The sequence below is a fragment of the Equus asinus genome, chromosome 9 (genome assembly GCF_041296235.1).
Source record: "Equus asinus isolate D_3611 breed Donkey chromosome 9, EquAss-T2T_v2, whole genome shotgun sequence".
NCBI lineage: Eukaryota > Metazoa > Chordata > Mammalia > Perissodactyla > Equidae > Equus > Equus asinus.
In genome coordinates this window covers 5,936,796-5,957,706 of record NC_091798.1, presented here as the reverse complement: position 1 = coordinate 5,957,706, position 20,911 = coordinate 5,936,796, and the positions used below count along the sequence as shown (strand labels likewise).

The 20,911-nt window shown below is 45.6% G+C and overlaps 1 protein-coding gene and 1 long non-coding RNA gene across 34 annotated transcripts in view; one reads left to right on the top strand and one right to left on the bottom strand.

Moving 5' to 3' along the window:
* Positions 1–20,911, top strand: part of LOC106843714 (zinc finger protein ZFP2) — a 100,692-nt gene that overhangs the window by 61,067 nt on the left and 18,714 nt on the right. For 19 of the 33 annotated variants that reach the window (XM_070516944.1, XM_070516942.1, XM_014860851.3 and 16 more), the window contains 2 exons: positions 165–257; positions 7,224–8,702. In XM_070516944.1, coding sequence (XP_070373045.1) covers positions 7,299–8,693 — 1,395 coding nt within the window. In that variant the 5' untranslated portion in view covers positions 165–257; positions 7,224–7,298 and the 3' untranslated portion in view covers positions 8,694–8,702. Of the gene's footprint in view, positions 1–164; positions 258–2,791; positions 2,801–7,223; positions 16,791–17,188; positions 17,279–20,911 lie in introns of those variants that run through there. The other 14 variants (XM_070516953.1, XM_070516945.1, XM_070516946.1 and 11 more) reach the window with 12 other exon arrangements.
* LOC139046125 (uncharacterized) lies at positions 8,689–13,297 on the bottom strand. The gene is made up of 2 exons (XR_011505702.1): positions 13,162–13,297; positions 8,689–9,101 (listed from the first exon to the last, which is right to left on the bottom strand). It is a non-coding gene; the product is annotated as an uncharacterized lncRNA (long non-coding RNA).

The window sequence follows — 20,911 nt, the reverse complement described above, 5'->3', positions numbered from 1 at the left end:
TTCAGGGTGAGAGGGCTTTTCTGCCGAGCCTGGGAATGGGAAACTTTGGAGGCCATGCCTTCCTTTGCTCAGAAGCCCGAAAGGGAGAGGGATGAGGACTTGTGCTGGGGCTGGTTTGTATACTCAGTTCAGAACACACATTTAGTGTCTTTTCTCCTGAGCAGGGCGTCAGCTTTCCAAACCAGATGTGATTTCCCAGCTGGAACGAGAAGAAGTGAGCCTGATCACTAAAGAATTTCCAGGGTGTGTCTCTCCAGGTAACAAGTGTCAGGCTGCAAGGACTTGTTGCATGCGTGTGTCACCTTGGGGAGAAATCACTTCAGGGATCCCGGGTCTCTGGAGAGACCAGCACCGTTTGATGTGTCTTGTCAGATGCCTCCGTGTTAGTGATGTCACCCGTCCTCCCTGGGTCTCGCGTGTCCTTACCTTGGAGGGAGGTCACACGTTATGAGGATTAAATGAGTTACTACCTTTGTAGCACCTACTTGTTGGGAACATACTGAGCACTCAGGAGAGGCCAGCAGGTACTGTTGCCTCCCCTGTCTCCGTCTGTACTTTGAATCCCTTCTTCTGTCTCCCTCCCGGCCTTTCCTCGCTTTGACGAGTCTTCAGCTGTAACCTGCATCCAGAGCTTCGGCCCCGCCTTCATTCAAACCATCGTTTCTTCCTCTGCAGCCTATAGGTGTTTTAAAAGTCGTTTAAAAACAAATGAAGAATGACTGCAGCCTCGTTATTTTTATTAATAACCTCACGTTCTATATATTTCCTTTCTCATTCCCAAGTTTTTAATCCACATCTACTGCTTATTCAACCCTATTCTCTAAATTTTAATGCTTCTTCATCTTTATCTGGTTTCTAATCTCCATCACAACTGAAATTTCTCTGAGATGTTATCAGTGACTTTTCTCTGAAAAAATGCCTCTTACACCTTTATCTTCTCTACTTTGTGGGAAAGCGTTGATCACCACTTCTTTTTATGTGTTTTTTTAAAATTAAAGACATTGGCAAATATTTATTTGATTTGTGGATAGTGAATGGCTATCTAAGTATAAAGCAAAGAAATGAGTAAAAGAACATATTGATAGGAAAAAATAATCTGATGAACATTGCTGCTGGTTTCCAGTAAGCTTTCTAAAGAACAAGGTTCTAGGAGAAGAATCACCAGGTCAAAAGATATACATATTTTTGTGGCTCTTGCTACATATTTTACAACTTTGGATGTTATCTGTTTTTTAATGCTGGCTTATTAGGTATAAAATAATCCCTTCAGTAGCCTTAATTGCCTTTATTACAGATTTCTATGGATTTGATTACTATTGCTATTTGTATTTATTCTTATGTAAATAACCTATTTATTCAACAAATATTTTTTGAGCACCAGGCCCTATTTCTAGCACTGGGGATACAGCAATAAGCAAACAGGCAGAGTTTCCCTGTGGAGCTTAAAGCCTAGTAGGGGAGACAAGAAAGAAAGAAAGAAGGCAGGGAGGGAGAAGGGAAAGTCGAGGAAGGAGGAAGGAGGGAATGAGCATCGGAGAGAGAGTGCTGTGTAGAGAGACAAGCAGCGTGCGGGGGGCGTGGGCGGGGCCAGGGTGCGGTTCCACAGGCCGTCAGGCAAGGCCTCTCCTCTAGGCGCCTGCTGAACAGACACTCCATGGAGACAGAGGTCACGTGGGAGGACATTCTGGGCACAGGGAACAGACCCTGCAGTGGATTGCATGGCACTGTTTGAAGGGAGGAGTGTGAGATGTGAAGATTTCCTGAAACTTTGTCTTTCAGTCCTTCTGTGAAAAAATGTATTTCTACCAGCATATGTTTTTTTTTCCTATGAATCTTCCCATTATCTGAGTCGCTTCTTTTTAATGCACGCATTAACTTCTCTGTATGAGGATATTTAAGTAATTTTGGTTGGGGGTTTTGGGGAATGTGTATGCAGCATTTTTTTCCTTGTTCCCTAGATTTTATTGTGTTTATTTATGGCTTTTTCATTACCCCATGCTATTCTGGTGGGTTTTCTGGAGGCAGCAGAGGCAAATACATATATTCCTGACCCTGTTTCCTCTCCCACTTCTTCACCCCTCTGCAGACTTCTCCACTGAGCTATGTCCTAAAGATTCTTCATCTGTGACCGCACTTCACGCTATTTTCCTTAGCTCTTTGAATGTCTGTCTAGCCACTAGTATGTAGGCTCACTGAATTGTCATGATTGAGCTTACTTTTCTTTATAGCCTCTGCCTAGCACATTCCCTGCCAGAGTACATATTTAATACGTTTGTTGAGTGAATATTGAATGACATCAAGTAGAATTTTTAGAAATCAGGTGAAAATACAGCTTTGAGGGTTGTAATCATATTTGTGACAGTCGTATCAGTGAGTGTTAGATGAGCATCAGAAAGAGAGAGTGAGAAGGGCAAAGCAGCACCTGAAGAGCAAGAACATCTGGTTGGAGGCCAAAGATGTCCTGGCAAGGTGACAGAAAGACTGGTCAGAGGAGGAGGGGAGAACTTAGGGAGAGCTGGGCTGAGGGAAGAGAGAAAAGCAGAGGGAGAGAGCAACAGTGCCAAGTAAGAAGTGAAAAGTGCCATTGGCCTTAGTGACAAGGAAGCCACCTGTGACCAGGGAACTGTGCTGTGGGTAGAAAAGCGAAGGGGAAACAGACAACTAGAGACTTTGAAGGACAGACTGGCGTTTCAACAGGATTAGCCTGAAGGAAAAGGAAGAAAGGGCGAGAACTGAGAGAAGTCAGAGGTAGAGTGCTTCTGCCAGAAGGAGACCTGAATGTCGTCACAAGAGCAGAGAGGTGTCTGGTAGAGGGGGAAACTGGAGACACAACGAAGTGGAGGGGCATGGAGCCCAGAAAACACGAGCATGTGCCAACTCTGGATCTCGTTCTTTCCAGATTTTCTTTCATGTTACTACCAGACTAATCTACCATTTAGTCATCTTATTATCCTATCCAAAACCAAGACGAGAGAGCATTGACTGTGTGCTGTGCCCTGCTCTTCCCAGGCCTCGCCTGATGTGCTCGTCCTAGCAACCCCGAGGGGCAGCACTGTCAGCCCCTTCCCAGGCAGAGAAGGCACTCAGGGAGGTGGCGGGACAGGCCAGAATGGGAACACAGCCATTTTGTTTTGTTTTCTTCCTATCTGTCTTTGATTTTAATGCTAATTTTTTAAAAAATCATAACTTTCCTTGCCTTGCTGTGACTTTTTTTTATTGAGGTAACATTGGTTTATAACATTATATAAATTTCAGGTGTACGTCATTATATTTCGATTTCTACATAGGTTACATCAGGTTCACCACCAAAGACTAATTACATCCATCACCACACTCATGTGCCTAATCACCCCTTTTGCCCTCCTCCCTCCACATTTGCTGTGACTTCTTATTTCCTAGTCTATCTAGCAAAAATAGAACTTCTGCATCCTGGCCTAATTTTCTTTTCAGCATCATTGTCTTCTTTTTCTGTACTAAAGTGTTTGTGTGGATAGCAACTGAATGTTTCATTAGATTCTGCTATTTTATAAAAGATGAGTAGAAAATGTAAAGACAGAGGTGCTGTTCCTAGTGACACTGTTACACTAGTCACCTTGTTAACTCAGAAACAGAGAGGGAAGTTATTAGTAATGTGAAAAGCAGTGAATTTTTGTTTGGGGGGGTTTTTAATGCTTCTTTATTTTTTTATTGAGTTCATAATAGTTTACATCAATGTGAGATTTCAGTTGTACATTATTTCTTGTCTGTCACCACATAAGTGCTCCCCATCACCCCCTGTACCCACCCCCCACCCCCCTTCCTCTGGTAACCACTGAACTGTTTTCTTTGTCCATGTGTTTGTTTATATTCCACATGTGAGTGAAATCATCTGGTGTTTGTCTTTATCAGTCTGGCCTATTTCACTTAGCATAATTCCCTCCAGGTCCTTCCATGTTGTTGCAAATGGGATGATTTTGTCTTTTTTTCTGGCTGAGTAGTGTTCCATTGTATGTATATACCACATCTTCTTTATCCAATTATCAGTCCATGGGCACTTGGCTTGTGTCCATGTCTTGGCTATTGTGAATAGTGCTGCAGTGAACATAGGGGTGCATATGTTACTTTGGATTGTTGATTTCAAATTCTTTGGGTAGATACACAGTAGTGGGATAGCTGGGTCATATGGTAGTTCTGTTTTTAGTTTTTTGAGGAATCTCCATACTGTTTTCCATAGTGGCTGCACCAGTTTGCATTCCCACCAGCAGTGTAGGAGGGTTCCCTTTTCTCCACACCCTCTCCAACATTTATCTTTAGTCTTAGAGATTATAGCCACTTTAACAGGTGTAAATGGTATCTTAGTGTAGTTTTAATTTGCATTTCTCTGGTGATTAGTGATGTTGAACATCTTTTCATGTGTTTATTGGCCATCTGTAGATCTTCTTTGGGAAAATGTTCATATCCTCTGCCCATTTTTTGATCAGGCTGTTTGTTTTTTTGTTGTTCAGTTGTGTGAGTTCCTTATATATTATGGAGATTTAACCCCTTATTGGATGTGTGATTTGCGAATATTTTCTCCCAATTGTTGGGTTGTCTTTTTGTTTTGATCCTAGTTTCTTATGCCTTGCAGAAGCTCTTTAGTCTGATGAAGTCCCACTTGTTTATTTTTTCTTTTGTTTCACTTGTCTGAGAAGACATGGTATTTGAAAAGATCCTTTTAAGTTTCATGTCAATGAGTGTACTACCTATATTATCTTCCAGGATGCTGCCTTCTGGCTGCCTCCTCACATGGTAGAGAGTAGAGAGGAAGCAAGCTCTCTCATCCCTTCTCATAAAGGCACTAAGGCTGCCCCCCTCATGACCTCTCAGGTCCCACCTCTTAGATTAGGTCCCACCTAATCCCAGTGGGGATTAGGCTTCAACATAGGAATTTTGGGAAGACACAAACACCAAGTCCATAACATTCACTGTTGTCAGTTATTCCATTGTATAAACATTTCACAATTTAATTCTATTGTTGATGGATATTTGGGTTGTTTCCAATTTTTTGCTATTGTACACAATGCTACTTTTAAAATTATGAATCATGGTATACCTTTACAAGGCAGATTTACCTAGATGTATATACCTTTTAGTAGACTTGCCAAGCCATTCAGGTTCCCTTTTCTTCAGTCCTTTCAAGACCTCTGCCCCCTTTTCTGGTGGGCTTAGTGTTCCAGAGATACTGTTTCCAAGTCTAGTTCTAGTTCTTTGTGGGTCATGTGTTACAAATATCTTCTCCCAGTATGTGACTTTTTTTTTTTTTACTTTCTTTATGATGTCTTTTGATGATTGGAAGCATTTAATTATACTTCCAAGGTTTATTCTCCCTTTTAGTTTTTATGCTTCTTTTTTCTTCTCATTCTCCAGTTTTTATTATTTTAAAATTTCATTTCTTGGGGCCGGCCCAGTGGTGCAGCGGTTAAGTGCACACATTCTGCTTTGGCAGCCCGGGGTTCGCCAGTTCAGATCCCGGGTGTGGACATGGCACCGCTTGGCAAGCCATGCTGTGGCAGGCGTCCCACATAGAAAGTAGAGGAAGATGGGCACAGATGTTAGCTCAGGGCCAGTCTTCCTCAGCAAAAAGAGGAGGATTGGCAGCAGATGTTAGCTCAGGGCTAATCTTCCTCAAAAGAAAAATTATTTCTTAAACTTCTACATAGTTTCCAAACTTGATTATTTTCTCTGTATCATTTATCTTTGAGTGGAGGGAGTTCTGCATGGGCTTTTTATTTGTCTAACCATGTGAATGGATCCCCTTTGCCCTTTATGTTGTTTACTGGGTAGCACTTTGAATGTTCTCAAAGAACTTTAGCTGGCTTGCTGGATGTGCTGATGGAGGGCACTGGCCACCTCTGGTTCCTGTGCTCCCTGTTGTTCTCGTACTTGACCGGATGGGTGCTTTCTGAGGTCACTGGGCGGTGTGTGTGTGTTTTGGAGGTGGGGCCTCCTTGGCTTGCTACTGTTTCTCCTCCTCTGTGGAAGCAGCTCAGGCTGCAAGGAGGAGGTCCAGTTGACACACACCTCTTATTCACAGCAAAGCCTCCTGCCCTCAAGCCTTTGGTTTGCTGGCTCCGTGTTGATCTCAGCTCTGTTGACTTTGATCAGGCTGACAAGCTGATTCTCAGACTGTAGTTTCCTGTCCTCTGCCTCTCACTGCCTCCAGGCCATTTTGTCTGGGATAACAAATGGGATCTGAAAAAATAAAGTCTGAGTGGCTACAAGGTCCTTCCGTCAGCGTCCCCTCAAGCAGTTCAACAGATTCTCCCTTGCCTGTCCCTGCCACCAGTTCTCATCTTTAAGGAGTAGATATTTAGGAAAGGGTAGGACGCTTTAGGACTCTCTTTTGTGAGAAAATTACAGCCTGCAAAGTTTGCAGGGGAAAGCTATTTACATTGTCATCCTCCCACACGAGTTTAAGTTTCAAGTATGTTCTGGCATTTTATGATCCAGACAAGTATGTTCCCGAAGGGTAGTTTATATACATTGTCTGTCTTAACCCTTATCAGATTATTTTTATCCTTATTTTATATCTGAAAACTCAGACCCAGAGAAACAAGAAACTAGTGAAGATGTAAGTGTGAAACAAGTTAACTAGTGAAAATTGTCTCATTTAATACATTATCTTACTTAATTCTTATCAGATTATCTTTATCCTCATTTTATATCCGAAAACTCAAAACTAGAGAAACAAGTAACTAGTGCAGATATAAATGTGAACACAGCCAGGGTTTGAACCCATTCGTCTGACTCCAGGGTCCACAGTCCTTTCACTGTGTCACACTGGGATGTTTGACGAAGAGTTAGTGTCAGGATTACAGGCAGCAGCGTAGGAGGGGTGATGGCGAGTGCCAGGGCCTCTGGATCTGCCTCTGCCAACCCAGCTTATGAATATTTGCCCTAGTGCCATCTTCGTTCTTTAGTCTTGTCCCGCGGTCAGTGACTTCAGTGTCTGTCCCTCCTCCAGAGGCTCACTGTTCTGCTTACCCTGCGTCTGGTTCCCGTATTATTTATAACTGGTTCACTGTTCTTTTGTCCCAGCTCAGTTTCCCTCCCTTCCAGTTCTATTCCTAATTGTAGGAACATCTTTGAAAGCTCTCAAATGTCCCTATGGTTATTCTCAGTTTTATTCTCTAATTCCCACCTTTTCAGTTTTCGGTCTCCCAGCTCAGAAACCAATGTGCATTTGAATTGTTTATTTTTTTCAGACTGGGAGACAACACTTGAAACCAAAGAGTCAACTGCAGAACCAACGTTACTGAAGATTTATCCTATGGGTAATAATGGAAAGGGAAGGTCTCTGGCATTCTTCCTTAGGGGAAACCTGGGAACCTGATAATTGGTTAGAGGGGCAACAGAAAAACCAGGATAGACATCTGGGCCAAGTGGCAGTTCCCCATAAGGAAACCCCCACTGAGAGAAGGGTCTGTAGAGGTAATGAATTTGAAAGATATTCCAGTCAGGGTTCAGTCCTTGATACACAACAAAGTATTCCTAGGGGAGAAAGGCCCCATAATCAGAATTCACATGGAAAAGACACTAAACAAAATTCTGAATTAATTAAAACTCAAAGAATGTTTGTAGGAAAGAAAATCTATGAATGTAATCAATGTGGAAAAACCTTCAGTCAGAGCTCATCCCTTCTTAAGCACCAGAGGATTCATACTGGGGAGAAACCCTATAAGTGTGATATATGTGGGAAGCACTTCATTGAACGCTCCTCCCTTACTGTACACCAAAGAATTCACACTGGAGAGAAACCCTACAGATGTAATGAATGTGGGAAAACCTTCAGTCAGAGCATGAACCTAACTGTTCATCAAAGAACTCATACTGGAGAGAAACCCTATCAGTGTAAAGAATGTGGAAAATCTTTCCGCAAGAATTCATCCCTTATTCAACATGAAAGGATTCATACTGGAGAGAAACCCTACAAATGTAATGAATGTGGGAAAGCTTTTACCCAAAGCATGAATCTCACAGTACATCAAAGAACTCACACAGGAGAAAAACCCTATGAATGTAATGAATGTGGAAAAGCCTTCAGTCAGAGTATGCATCTTATTGTCCATCAGAGAAGTCACACTGGAGAAAAACCCTATGAGTGTGGTGAATGTGGAAAAGCCTTTAGTAAGAGCTCAACTCTTACCCTGCATCAGCGAAATCACACTGGAGAAAAGCCGTACAAATGTAACAAATGTGGAAAATCCTTTAGCCAAAGTACATATCTAATAGAACATCAGAGACTTCATTCTGGGGTAAAACCTTTTGAATGTAATCAGTGTGGGAAAGCTTTCAGTAAGAATTCATCTCTTACTCAACATCGGAGGATCCATACTGGAGAGAAACCATATGAGTGTATGGTATGTGGAAAACATTTCACTGGGCGATCATCCCTTACTGTACATCAGGTTATTCATACTGGAGAGAAACCTTATGAATGCAATGAATGTGGAAAGGCCTTCAGCCAGAGCGCATACCTTATTGAGCATCAAAGAATTCATACTGGTGAGAAACCCTATGAATGTGATCGATGTGGAAAAGCCTTCATTAAGAATTCATCTCTTATAGTGCATCAGAGAACTCATACAGGAGAGAAACCCTATCAGTGTAATGAATGTGGAAAAGCCTTCAGTCGGAGTACAAACCTTACACGACATCAGAGAACTCATACGTGAGGAAAGTTTTCATTGGACCCATGATTAACTCTTCAGTGATAATCAGATAAATCATGCAATGCAGAAACCTACTAAATGTAATGGTGTAGAAATCTTTCAGTTCAAGTATACCTTCCAGATACTACAGACCATCGCAGAGAAACCATATCAAAGTGGAGAAATCTTGATTCTGAAAGTGAAACTCACTTTATATCAGAAAGTTTAAGTAGCTAATGTTCTAAACGAGGAGGATTCCCACTGAAGATAAGCTCCGTTGTAGCATGCTGCAGATTCTCCTTTGGACGTCAGAGACTTCACACTGGAGAGCATGTGAGGGTGCTCAGCTGGACAGCCCAAAGACCTGGTACGTAGTCCTGACCTGCCACTCACTTGCACAAGTCACCTTTCACCAGGTCACAGTTTCCTTTTCTGGTAAATGAGAGATTTGAGACTTAGAAGGTCTCCAGGATCCATTTTAGCTGTAACATGCTACAGACCTATAAATGTAATGAATGCTAGGAGATCTTTGATCTTTTACCATGTTATATACGTTATCTAGATGCTCCTGTTCCACAGTCTGGTTTCCCTGGATGTTCTGAGACAAAATTCTCTACCTCTGCCAAATCCTATTATCCCCCCGTCCCTCCCCCTCCCCCTGCATTGTTATTTTCTCCCCTAAATATAGGCTGGTTGCTACCAGGTGATGGAACAATTGTACAGATCTTAATGCAATAGCATGGTGTTCTGAGTTCTCAATTAATAGTCATTAAACTGTTTAAATAAGCTAATTATTTAGAAAACAATATAAATTAAATGTAGTCTTTAAGTACACAGGATTCAAAATACTTATCTCTGTATCAAATTCTTGAAGTGGAAAGGAGAAGAGCAAGGCTGAACGCTAACAGATGTGAAAATTTGAACTAGGAACAAAATCTCTGCAACTCAACATATTCAGACAATCAGGGAGATCTTATAGATCTATAGTTATGATAGGAAAGACAATTTCGTTTATTTCACATTTAATAAGTGCTAAATATGCACTAGACATGATTAGAAAATCAAAATGAATAAGATGTATTCTTTGTTTTCCAAGGGCTAACCTAAGAAATTGGCAGTAGGATGGGAGAGGAAAGGAAGAATTGAAGCAATAATGAGGCAGAATCTACATAAGGTGGTAACTGATTAAATATGGGCACCTGAATTTCTTATTTGAGGGGAAAGGGGGTGCCCTAATTAAAAACACGTAAAGTTGACCAGTTGGGTGGAGCAATGATGAGTTCATTTTGGGGGCATTTTGCTGAGTTATGGATATCCTAGCGAAGTCTCCTGACGGGCAGTAGACTAAATAGAAGGGCAGTGATAAAGGGCCCCTGGGAGGACTGTCATTGACCAGGCAAGTGGAGGAAGTGGAGGCCCTAGAAGCTGAGAGGAAACAACAGCCAAAGGAGAGAAAAATCAGGAGAAGGGGGTGGCACACAAGTAAAAGGAGAATTTTAGCGTAGGGATAGGAATGGTTACTGTTTTCAAATCCTAGAGGGTTAAAGTAAGGTAAAAACAGAAATACAGCCTTTGGTTTGGGTTATTGATACCCTCTGTAAATTTTAGTGGGCCACAGAGTGAGTTCAAGGTTGAAAAGGACTTAGTAGTTTGAGAAAGAAGAAATTTAGAAAGATAACTGGAGGGAGATTGGGGTTGAGAGAGGGTCTAGAGATTAGAAGAGCTTTGGGCTACAAATAATAGAAAGCCCAGTTAACAATGGCTTACAAGCAAATAGGGATTTATTTTTCTCACATAACAAAACTGGCGGTGGTTGGCATTGGTTCAGAGACCAAATAGTTCAGTGCCTTGTTTTCCATCGTGGTCATGTGATGGCTGCCACAGCTCCAGAAAGTATCTGCATTCAAGGCAGGAAGAAAGTGGGTGGCTAGCACCTGCAACGTCTGCCTTTTATCAGAAAAGGTTTCCCAGAAGCCCTTCAGCAGACTTCTCCTTCCATCTCATTGACCACAGCTGTGTTATCTAGAGGCTGGTAGCAAAAGGGGCTGGGAACGTAAGTGTTTAGCTCTTCTAGCCTCTATGGTAGAGGTAAGCAAAGAAAAGGAGGGTTCGAGAATGGGGCTGATGTAGCCAACCAACAATCCACCAGAGTGTGTGTGATTTAAGGTAGAAGAATTGAGCATGTTTATCACTGAAAAGAAGAGGCGTAAGAGAGTCTGAAGGTGCAACAAGGAAGGGATGGGCAGCTCAAAGTGGGAAAATAAGATCTGGGGCACAGGAGGAGGCCATAGGAATCTATTTCACTAGGATGAAGGAAACTTTCCACTGGGCGAGATGGGAATCAACGATGGGTGCAGAAGATGTTGTGGGTGGCAGTGGGGAGGTTCCCTATGGACCCGGAGTGTTTGGACCTTGAGCAGTTCAATCTCTTTGGGCAAGGGGACCTTTAAGGTCTACCTCTTGGAGTTATAACAGGCAAGGACAAAGGGGAATGAAACACTGAATTAATTGTATCCTCAGAAACTTAGGTTTTTAATAATGTGTCCCCTTACACCCAGTTTCTTCCTTTCCCTTATTTCTTTTTCTTGTTTCGCACCTGATCTCAAAAGATACAAATGGAAGGGAAGAGGAAAGGGGACAGAGAGATTGGTAGACCATAGATGAAAATGATAAAGACAGCAGCAAAATAAAGGCTCAAAAGGAAGGCACAGGACAAGAGGGGGAGGAAGAATGAAGTGTATTGAAGCCTAAGATGGACGCAATAACTCAGAATTGGTAAAATATTAATCTTAGAGGTTGCACCAGAAGAAATGGGTCAGATAAATGAAGGTTTAACTACTTTTTCCAGGCGCTTTGGAAGCCTTCAGCCCTTGTATGTCAGTTCCCAGGCGTCCTGGGCAGGAAGGAGGGGACAACTTTTGGGCTGCTCCTCTACCAGCAGGGGCAGGACTCCTGGTTCTGCTTACTAGACATGAAGCCTTAGGCAAGGCACTTAACATATCAGGGCCTCAGCTTTCTTATTTGTTAACAGTGCAAACCTCATAGCTTTGGATTATGTTCAATACTAATGTAAAGTGCTTATAAAAGTGCCCAGTAGATATCTAGGTAGTGGTCAGTAAATGTTACATTATCACCCTCATATACCTGAAAATGGAATATCAAAACTTAGCATGCCATCCAGACCCTTAATTATCTTAGAATCACTAGGTTCTCAAAGCAGATGCCTTGTAGAAAGCTTGTATAATTGTGGCAGGCTGCCCCTTGCCTGGGTGGCCGTAGTAGCCTCCTAACTGGCTTTCCTGGATCCCTTGTAGCCCAGCCAGCATCTGTCTCCACAGTTGACCAGTGACTCTGTCAGGATGTGCTCAGCCATGGGGCTCTTGCTCAAACCCCTTCAACAGCTTCCCATCACACACAGAGTAAACCCCAAGTTTCTATGATGGCCTTCAAGGCCCCTAGTTACCTTCCTACCTCATCTCCCACTGCCTTGTTCCCCATGCCATCTCCACTCATACTGGCCTTGCTGAGCCTCGAACTCGCCAGGCACACGTCTATCTCTGGACAGCATTTCTGTCCCCTTCCCTTTAGAGGCTCTTCCCAGATGTTCACATGGCTTCCCCCACTGTCTTCAAATCTCTGCTCAGATGTTATCTCCTGAAAGAGAACTTCCCAGCCCCACCCTCTAAACCTTGACACAGCTTCACTGTGTCAGCACTACCTGATACCTATTTTCTGTTTCTTATTGACCACCTCCCCGAGTGGAATTAAACCTGCACAAGTGCCTGGTTTTCTCTGCTATTTCTCCAGCCCCCAGAACAGAGCCTGACACATGATGCTCCCAAGTGTCTACAGGATAAAATTTTCAATGAAACGCAAACAAGATGCCCTAGTGTCAGGCAGGGCCACTGACACTGCTTCCTAAGAGGCGACCAACAGTGACCTGACAAGCCTCAGGCACTTTCTCGGCTATTTTTCTACCACTGACAAAGTTAAAGCCCTCTCATCGCTCCTTCCTGAGCGCCATGAAAACGGGTGTTCAAAGGCAACGAGTAGCTCCCGTCGCATGTTTATATCTATCGCTTCACCCTTGCCCGGCCTGCAGAAGACTGTCCGCAAACGGAGGACCACCTCCTCCTGCCCCGCAGTAGGGGAAGAGGGGGCCCCTGGGCATCCGAGCTCCTCCGCCCGGGAAGGCGCCGAGAGGCGCGCGCTCGGCCCCCCGCCCCCGCCGGCCCCGCCGCGCCCCCCGGCCGACCCTCCCCTGCGCGGTATCGTTTGCGCCCGCGGGGCCGAGGCGCGGTCCTCTGTGAGGAAGCGGCCTTGTCGGCTTGTGGCCTCCTACTCCGTCCTCGGGGGCCTTCCCCGACCCGCTCTCGTCAGCGGCCCAGGCGCTGCTTCCCCGGAATAACCTCTCCCATCCCGTGCTCAACTTTTCCCTAGTCTCTATGTCCTTGGGCATTTTTTCAAGGCACACAGCGATTCCAAGTCTCACCAGAACGGAACCAAGTCGGCACATGCGGGTTAGCGCACAGGGAGTCATCGGCAGGAGGAACGGCGACCCCCGCCGAGGCCTCTGGGAAACGTAGTTTCAGCCCCGAAAACACTAGACCTGGGGTAGGGGGCTGAAGGGCGGGGCCTTATCTGCGCAGGCGCGCAATGATGTTCTCGGCCCGGCGCTGGTGCAGGAGCTCGTGGCCAATTCGCCTTCTGGAAACAGGAGTCTGGGAAGTAGAAGTGCTGCCCCCCTCGGACTTGAAGGGATTCAGCTCTGCGGTTCCCAGGGCAACGCGCAAGCGCAGTTCAGACCCCGGCTGCAGACTCCAGCTCATTGTGTTCTGCCTGCGATGTGGCGGTTGCGGTCTTTTGCCGCCGGCACAGGTTCCTCGAAGGGCAACTCAGTGGTGACCAGGCACGGTGGCCACAGCCGCATGGGAGAGCGGGAGCGGCGGTGCAGTGGTCGGGCCCGGGGACAGGGAAAAGGGAAAGCCGAGCAGGTCTGGGTTGTGGTCCGTTCTGGAGGACGCTGATCTGATGCCCCAAACTTCCCGGGATGTATGGCTGAGGTTTGCTTCCAAAGAGAAGGAGGGAGGACGGCCAGGTGTGGGCTCTCGGGTTTAGAGTCCGAACCTGCGAGTGCATGTGGAGGAGGATGCGGTCAGGGCCTCTGGCGTGTGTCTTGGAGCCGACGACGGGCAGCCCGTTTATGCTCCGGGAATACATGCCCCGGTAGGATTCGGAGCCCTGTATGCGGGACTCGCGGGCCGGGGCAGCGCTGGGTAGCCTGTGCAGCCGCTCCCCGGGGACCTGGCAGAGGGCAGGACGGGAGGTTGCGTGAATTAGATTGCTAGCCCCCCACCCCCTCAACAAATACACTGCTTCTCGCCCACCTTTGACTCTAGGTCATCCAAACTGGGAGAGGGAGAGGCCTAAGGCCAGACAAGGGCTTGGCCTGAGAGAGGTGGGCAATGAAGATCCCGCCTTCCTAGCTTCCTTTTTGAGAAAGAAGACGACCCTCTTTCCCCACTTCCTCCCCTCCCCTGCCCTCCCAGGATTAGGCAGCTGTCCAGGCAGGAGACACACTTCTCTTGAGACCTCTCAGCATAACTTAAGGGCGAAGGCCAGAAGGTGGGTAGAAAGCATGAGAACTGGGGCTGGAGGGTGGCTTTGGCCAGGAGAAGTCAATGTATTTAAGATAGAAAAGGAGGATTTGTCTCCGATGCTAGGGGAAAGATGTGGGGGGAAAGTAGTAGCATAGTGAGTGAGTCCCTTTACAGTGGAGGTGAGCAGAAATACCCTCCGAAGAAAGAGAGAGAATTGGGAGCAAAGAGGGACGAAGAATTCACTGCTTGGGATATTGGACGCCTCCCAGGATATGAATGCTCACAGCATTGCTCTGGACTGCTGTGTACTATCTTTTGATCCAGTCCTCTCCTCAAAGTTTCCAGCCTGAGGAGCCCTGCTCTCCTTGTCCTTAAACGGGCTCATCAGAGAAGAAGGAATGGCAGTCAGCCACCTGCCAACCATGGCCCAGGTGAGTGGGGATTTGCTATGGGGTCCCTCCAGATTGCCTGAGAAGATTTGAATCTGGAGGTTTGAAGAGTGTGAGCATGTTTCTTTCCCTGACCAGGAGCTTTTCTCCCAATCCAGTCTCACTCAGAGGCTGACCCAGTTGCTCCCCGCCCCCCACCATATTGAGCTTGTCCCAGTGGATGTTGGAGCTAAGTATCCTGCTAAAGGTATTGTCCGTGACACAACAGGAACTGGAGCCCACGTTGGTCCAAAATGGAAACCTGTACTCTTTCCACTGGCAAGTAAGATTAGGGTTGTAAAGCAGTAAAGGCAGTGCCTGACATAGGAGTTGAGAGAAGAGAGGAATTCTGACACTTTCTTGGGGAGGTGGGGTTGACTGCACTCTTTTTTAAAATGACATTTGGCTTTTTACTCCAGAGGAATTTTAGGTACCAATGAAATCGTTCAAATGATATGTTTTCAATTTCAGTAAATTACTGAAAAGCTTTGAGCAGTGCCAGCCTGTTTAGAGTAAGAGTGTGGACTCCACTTTGAAGGAGATAGCATTTGAATGTATGAATTCTGATGAATTTGGTAAAATTGTCTAATTCCTTCACATTTAAGCCTGTCCAGGACAGGAATCTGTGGCAGAAATCGTTGGAAGGGGTGAGCAGCCAGTTGAGGGTGCTGTGTTCAACCCAGTGGCAGCTCACTGGCTGCTCACCCTCCTCCTCCTGGTTTCTGACTTGTCCTTTAGGACTCATCCTAGGCACCACTTTTTCTGTGAACCCTGTCCCCACAATGCCAGTCCACTGTGGAATTTCCGTGCCCTAGCCTTTTCCTCAAACTCGTTGGTGTCACACATTTGTCTCCTGTTTACAGGCTGCCTTGATTTGGTTGCCATTCAGCAGACCTCTTTCAGGGATGTAAAACGTGCCGGGTGCTGTGATCTGTGCAGGTGATACAAAGGTGGACAGTGGTCCCTGGCAAACTGGTTCATGGGTTGAATCCAGTAAGTGTTTCTTGGTTGCCTACTTTGTGCAAGGCTCTGGGTGCAGGTGATAGAAACCCAGCTCAGACTGTCTTAAGCAAAAGTAGGCTTTTCTTGGAAGGGTACTGGTATATCTCCCACGTATTTTTCCAAAGGCAAAGATGCAATTGGATTTTGGCTATGGAAATGGAGTCTAGAATAACCTAAAAGTCCTTTCTCTTGGACCCTTGGCTTTCTTCTCTGGGCTTCTGCTTAACTCTTCTTTCTCAGTGCACAGCAGCTCCCTTGGCCTCTCAGGCATTAGTTTCCAAGGACGGCGCTAGTTGTGATCAGAGAGAGAGGCAAGGTCACATTGCCCAGAACGACTGTTTCCATGGGAACCGTGTATGTGTGTTGGGGGTGAGCAGGTGAGCAACTGAAAGAAGCAGGAGTTGCTGAGCAACAAATAATAGGTGCTAGGTGCACACGCCGTGTTCTGGAAGACGTGCTGGGGAGAAGGGAGATGTGGAGACGGGCACAGCTTCCTGGAGTTCACAGTCCAAGGGCACGGAAAGCTCACATCAAGTGTGACCCAGCGTTGATGGACCTGCACAGGTGATGGGATCAGTCGAGGAAGGCCGTGCTGAGGAAGTAATGTCTAAGCCGAGACCTGCGGAGGGTTTGGTCATGGGGTGGGGGTGGAGGCAGGGCTGGGCACATTGAGGGAGATGGGAGAAAATGTTTTGTCAAAATGAACAGCAGGTATGAAGTCCCAGTGCTGAGGAAACATGTTTTCTCCATGACATATGTTTCTTCAAGGTGGAGAACAAGGTCTAATAAAACCTCGGCCCCTAGGAGACCCTGAGGAAGTGCTTGCCTTGTCACAGAACACCAGGCCCCCTATGCTAACGTCCTGCAGATCTCAACCGGCCCCCGGGGCCCAGGGTCCCAGCATTCCCCAGAGAGCCCCGTGAAGGGTAGCCGCTGGTGAACAGGGACGGGTTTCCTGTTACAGGAATCGGTGACCTTCAAGGATGTGGCCGTGCTCTTCACCTGGGACGAGTGGGCACAGCTGAGCCCTGCTCAGAGGGCCCTGCACAGGGAGGTGATGCTGGAGAACTACAGCACCCTGGTCTCGCTGGGTAAGGGGCAGCCTCTGAAGGCTGATCTTCACATCTGGACGTTGCTCTGGGACCCTTCAACTGGTTACATGTGAAAGGTTGGGTTGGAGTGGGCTGACCGAGGATGTCGTCTTCAGGGCCACTGCCTGCCTATCCTTGGTGACTCTTGGAGTCTCAGTGCAGATGCCTCACAGGGGACTAGGGGTCGAATCCTCCTCCCTTCTGGCGGGGAGAAAGACATGGGAACAGATTGCTTGTGTCAGGCCTGAGCCATCTTTGCCTCCTGGGAACTCGTCTCTACCCTGGGCCTTCCTGTTATGTCACCTTTTCCAGGAAGTTTAGAGGACCAGATCTCATCCTTGCACTGATTTTCTCTCTGGTGTGAACACATATGGTCCATTTTTTTCCTTTAAAAACAGGACTCTTAGGACCTGAACCAGATATGCTTTCACAGCTGGGAAAAGGGGGAGTTTGGATGCCAGAGGACGCCTCGAGATGCCTCTGTCTTGGTAAGAACCCTGCGTCTGGGAGGCATCGGGAGGAACTCCGCAAGTGCGCTAGGCCTGTGGAGTGAGAAGGAGTATCTTTTCCCGTGTTCACCTCAATACCGTGTTGCCACATTTGTCCCTGTGTGCATGTGGCACTCCTTTTATGTGGCAGTTTGTCCCTCCCTGGACCCTCCTCTGCATGATTTTTCTTCTCTCCTTATTGGGCATAGCTTAATACTCTGATTTGGAAAAGTCCTGACATGTAGTCTGGGCATCTCCCCCCGGTGCTTGTGTGTCCTGTCGTCCTGTTCAGCATCTGACAGTGCAGTCTCTGCTCGCACTGCTCCAGTGCGGAGGAATCCCCCTGGGCACACACAGCAGGGCTGCTTCTGGTCCTAAAGGCCAGTCACCATATGCCTACTGAGGCAGCTCCTCCAGCTGAACATTGCACATTTCTTCAGCCACCTTCATATTTGTTTGTCCATGTGTATGTACACTCAGCCAGCATTTCACTATTCTCCACCTTGGGCTGGCATCCCCTTGGGCTGTAAGCACTGTGGGAGTGCGGCCAGGGTCGTGGTACATTTTGCTGTATTGCTCACACCCAGTACAATGCTTGGCACCTCGTAAGCGACATGGCCTTATTGCCTGGGGCTACAGAGAACATGACGGTGTAGTGGCTGATACTTGTCTTGAGGAGCCCACTGGATCTGGTAGCGTAAGAGCAGGAGCAGGTGCCTCAGTGTTCTGGAGAGCACGTTGCTTTGTGTGAGACATGACAACACTTCACCTTCAGCTAGCATTTTGTAGACTCTAAAATATTTTTTAAAACCTTTTATTAGTGATTTTTCAAGGTAGCCCAGTGAAGTGGGCAGGAATTTATACACTACAGTAAATACCTATATACGGTCATACTTTGTGTACTGACGGGGACACATTCCAAGAAATATGTGGTTAGGCGATTTCGTCACTGTGCGAACATCATAGAATGTACTCACACAAACCTAGATGGGACAGCCTACCACACACCTAGGCTATAGATACTAATCTTATGGGACCACTGTCATATATACAATCTGTCCTTGACCAAAATGCCATTATGTGGCACGTGACTGTACCTTCAATGTCTAGGACCCAATCTGTTAGGGAGTTTAAATATCTGAACTCCAAAACTCAATTATCAAAAAAAAATCTTTTAGCTTACCCCAATAACATTCTGAATTTCTATTGTAACCAAACTAAGGCATTTTTAATATTTCACTCTGTATTATACAAGCAGTGCTATAACAAAAAAAAGGCGGGAATTGAAAGAAATTCACCTGCTGTCCTACCACTCTGGCAGCCTAACGTCGTTCATTCTTCCCTTGGTTCATCATTAACACGAATTCTTTGTTGCGCTTGGTGGGGGGAATATGAAGGTAAATGAGGACTTTTATGCCTAGAGGCATTTCGTAGTCAGGTGTGGGTAATGACATGAAAAACCAGGTGGTCATGGTTCAGTAATATTTCCTTATCCACACAGGCCTTATTTGCGAGTTTCTTGTAGGTGTGTTCTTGGGTGTAGAAATACCGCATTTAAGAGTATGTGCTTCAACTCTCCTAGATTTCCTCAGATCGCTGATTAAATTAGTTGTTCCAAATTATACTCGTAATTGATGCACGTTCCTGTTACTTTACATTCTTGCCAAAATTTTGAACTGTCAGACTTTTAAAAATTAGCCCTGGGGCTGGCCCGGTGGTGTAGTGGTTAAGTTCACCTGCTCTGCTTTGGCAGCCCCAGGTTCGTGGGTTCGGATCCCGGGTGCAGACCCAACAATCCATGCTGTGGCAGTGTCCCACATATAAAGTAGAGGAAGATGGGCACAGATGGTAGCTCAGGGCCAGTCTTCCTCAGCAAAAAGAGGGGGATTGGTGGCCGATCTTACCTCAGGGCTAATCTTCCTAAAAAACAAAAAAAATTAGCCCATTCCTGAGAAGTGGTATCTCACGGTTTTAATTTGCATTTCCTTATTTACTAATGAACTTGAACATCTCTTCCTATGTTGATTATTTGTGTTCTATGACTTACATATTCATATTCTTTGTCCATTTTTCTATTACAGTTTATCTTTTTCTTATTTATTTGTAAAGGAGTTCTATATGTATTCAGGAGTCTAATACTTTATCAGTTAATATGCATGTCAGTCTATAGCTTATCTTTTCTCTTTCTTTACTAACAGAAGTTCTTAATTAATGAAGTAAAATATATGTCTTTGTCTTTTTTTTTCCTGCTTTATCTCCCCAAATCCCCCTGGTATGTAGCTGTATATCTTAGTTGCTCGTCCTTCTAATTGTGGCATGTGGGATGCCACCTCAGCATGGCCTGATGAGCAGTGCCACGTCCGCGCCCAGGATCGAACACAGCAAAACCCTGGACCGCTGCAGCGGAGCGCACAGACTTAACTGCTCAGCCACGGGGCTGGCCCCTGTGTTTGTCTTTATGATCAGAAAGCATTTTTTTTTTTTTTTAAGATTTTATTTTTTCCTTTTTCTCCCCAAAGCTCTCTGGTACATAGTTGTATATTCTTCGTTGTGGGTCCTTCTAGTTGTGGTATGTGGGATGCTGCCTCAGCGTGGTTTGATGAGCAGTGCCATGTCTGCGCCCAGGATTCAAACCAACGAAACACTGGGCCGCCTGCAGCGGAGCGCGTGAGCTTAACCACTCGGCCACGGGGCCAGCCCCGATCAGAAAGTATTTTTGTGCTTTCGGTGTCCTGTTTAAATCAGCCTTTCTACCCTTAATCCAGGAGGGAAGGACTCGGTGTGGTTTGCTCTTGGATCCTCAGCACACCAGGGTCCAGTATGTATTTGTTGAATGAAAGCATGACTTTCTAGTAGTATTTACTTTTATCTTTTTTTTTCTTTATAAGTCTCATCAGAGTTTTGCTTTTTCAGTAGACTTTTCCCTTGTTTTTTTTTTTTTGAGGAAGATTAACCCCAAGCTAACATCTCCTGCCAGTCCTCCTCTTTTTGCTGAGGAAGACTGGCCCTGAGCTAACATCCGTGCCCATCTCCCTCCACTTTATATGTGGGACACCTACCACAGCATGGCTTGCCAAGCAGTGCCATGTCCACACCCGGGATCCGAACCAGCGAACCCCGGGCCACTGAAGCAGAACGTGTGCACTTAACCGCTGCGCCACCGGGCCGGCCCATTTAATAGACTTTTAAATGAATAAATATTTGGCTTTGCTGATCCTTTCTTTTTTGTCTTAATCTATTTCATTAATTTTTTCTCTTTGTTATTTCTTTCCTTCAACTTTTTTGGAGTTTATTCTTTTTCTTTATGTTCAGTATTAAATTTTATCAAAGTAATACATGCATTTGGTTTAATGGAACTACAGTGTTTACTGTGAAAAACAGTGGCCCCCGTCCCCCTTTTCCCCATTCTCCCTTCTTTAGAAGTAACCACTTTCTCTTCTTTTATCTGATTATTTGGTATATTTGGTTCTGTGTTTTCAAGTAACATGTTTGTGTTGCTACCTCTTGACTTTGCAGTTTTAGACATTTTTTATGAATTCCTTCTATAAAACGTGAGGACTCAGCTCACCTCCCCAACTCCTCATGCTTATCGCTGTTTCCATTCCCCGCCCTCGCTTGTAGAGTGGAAGTGTA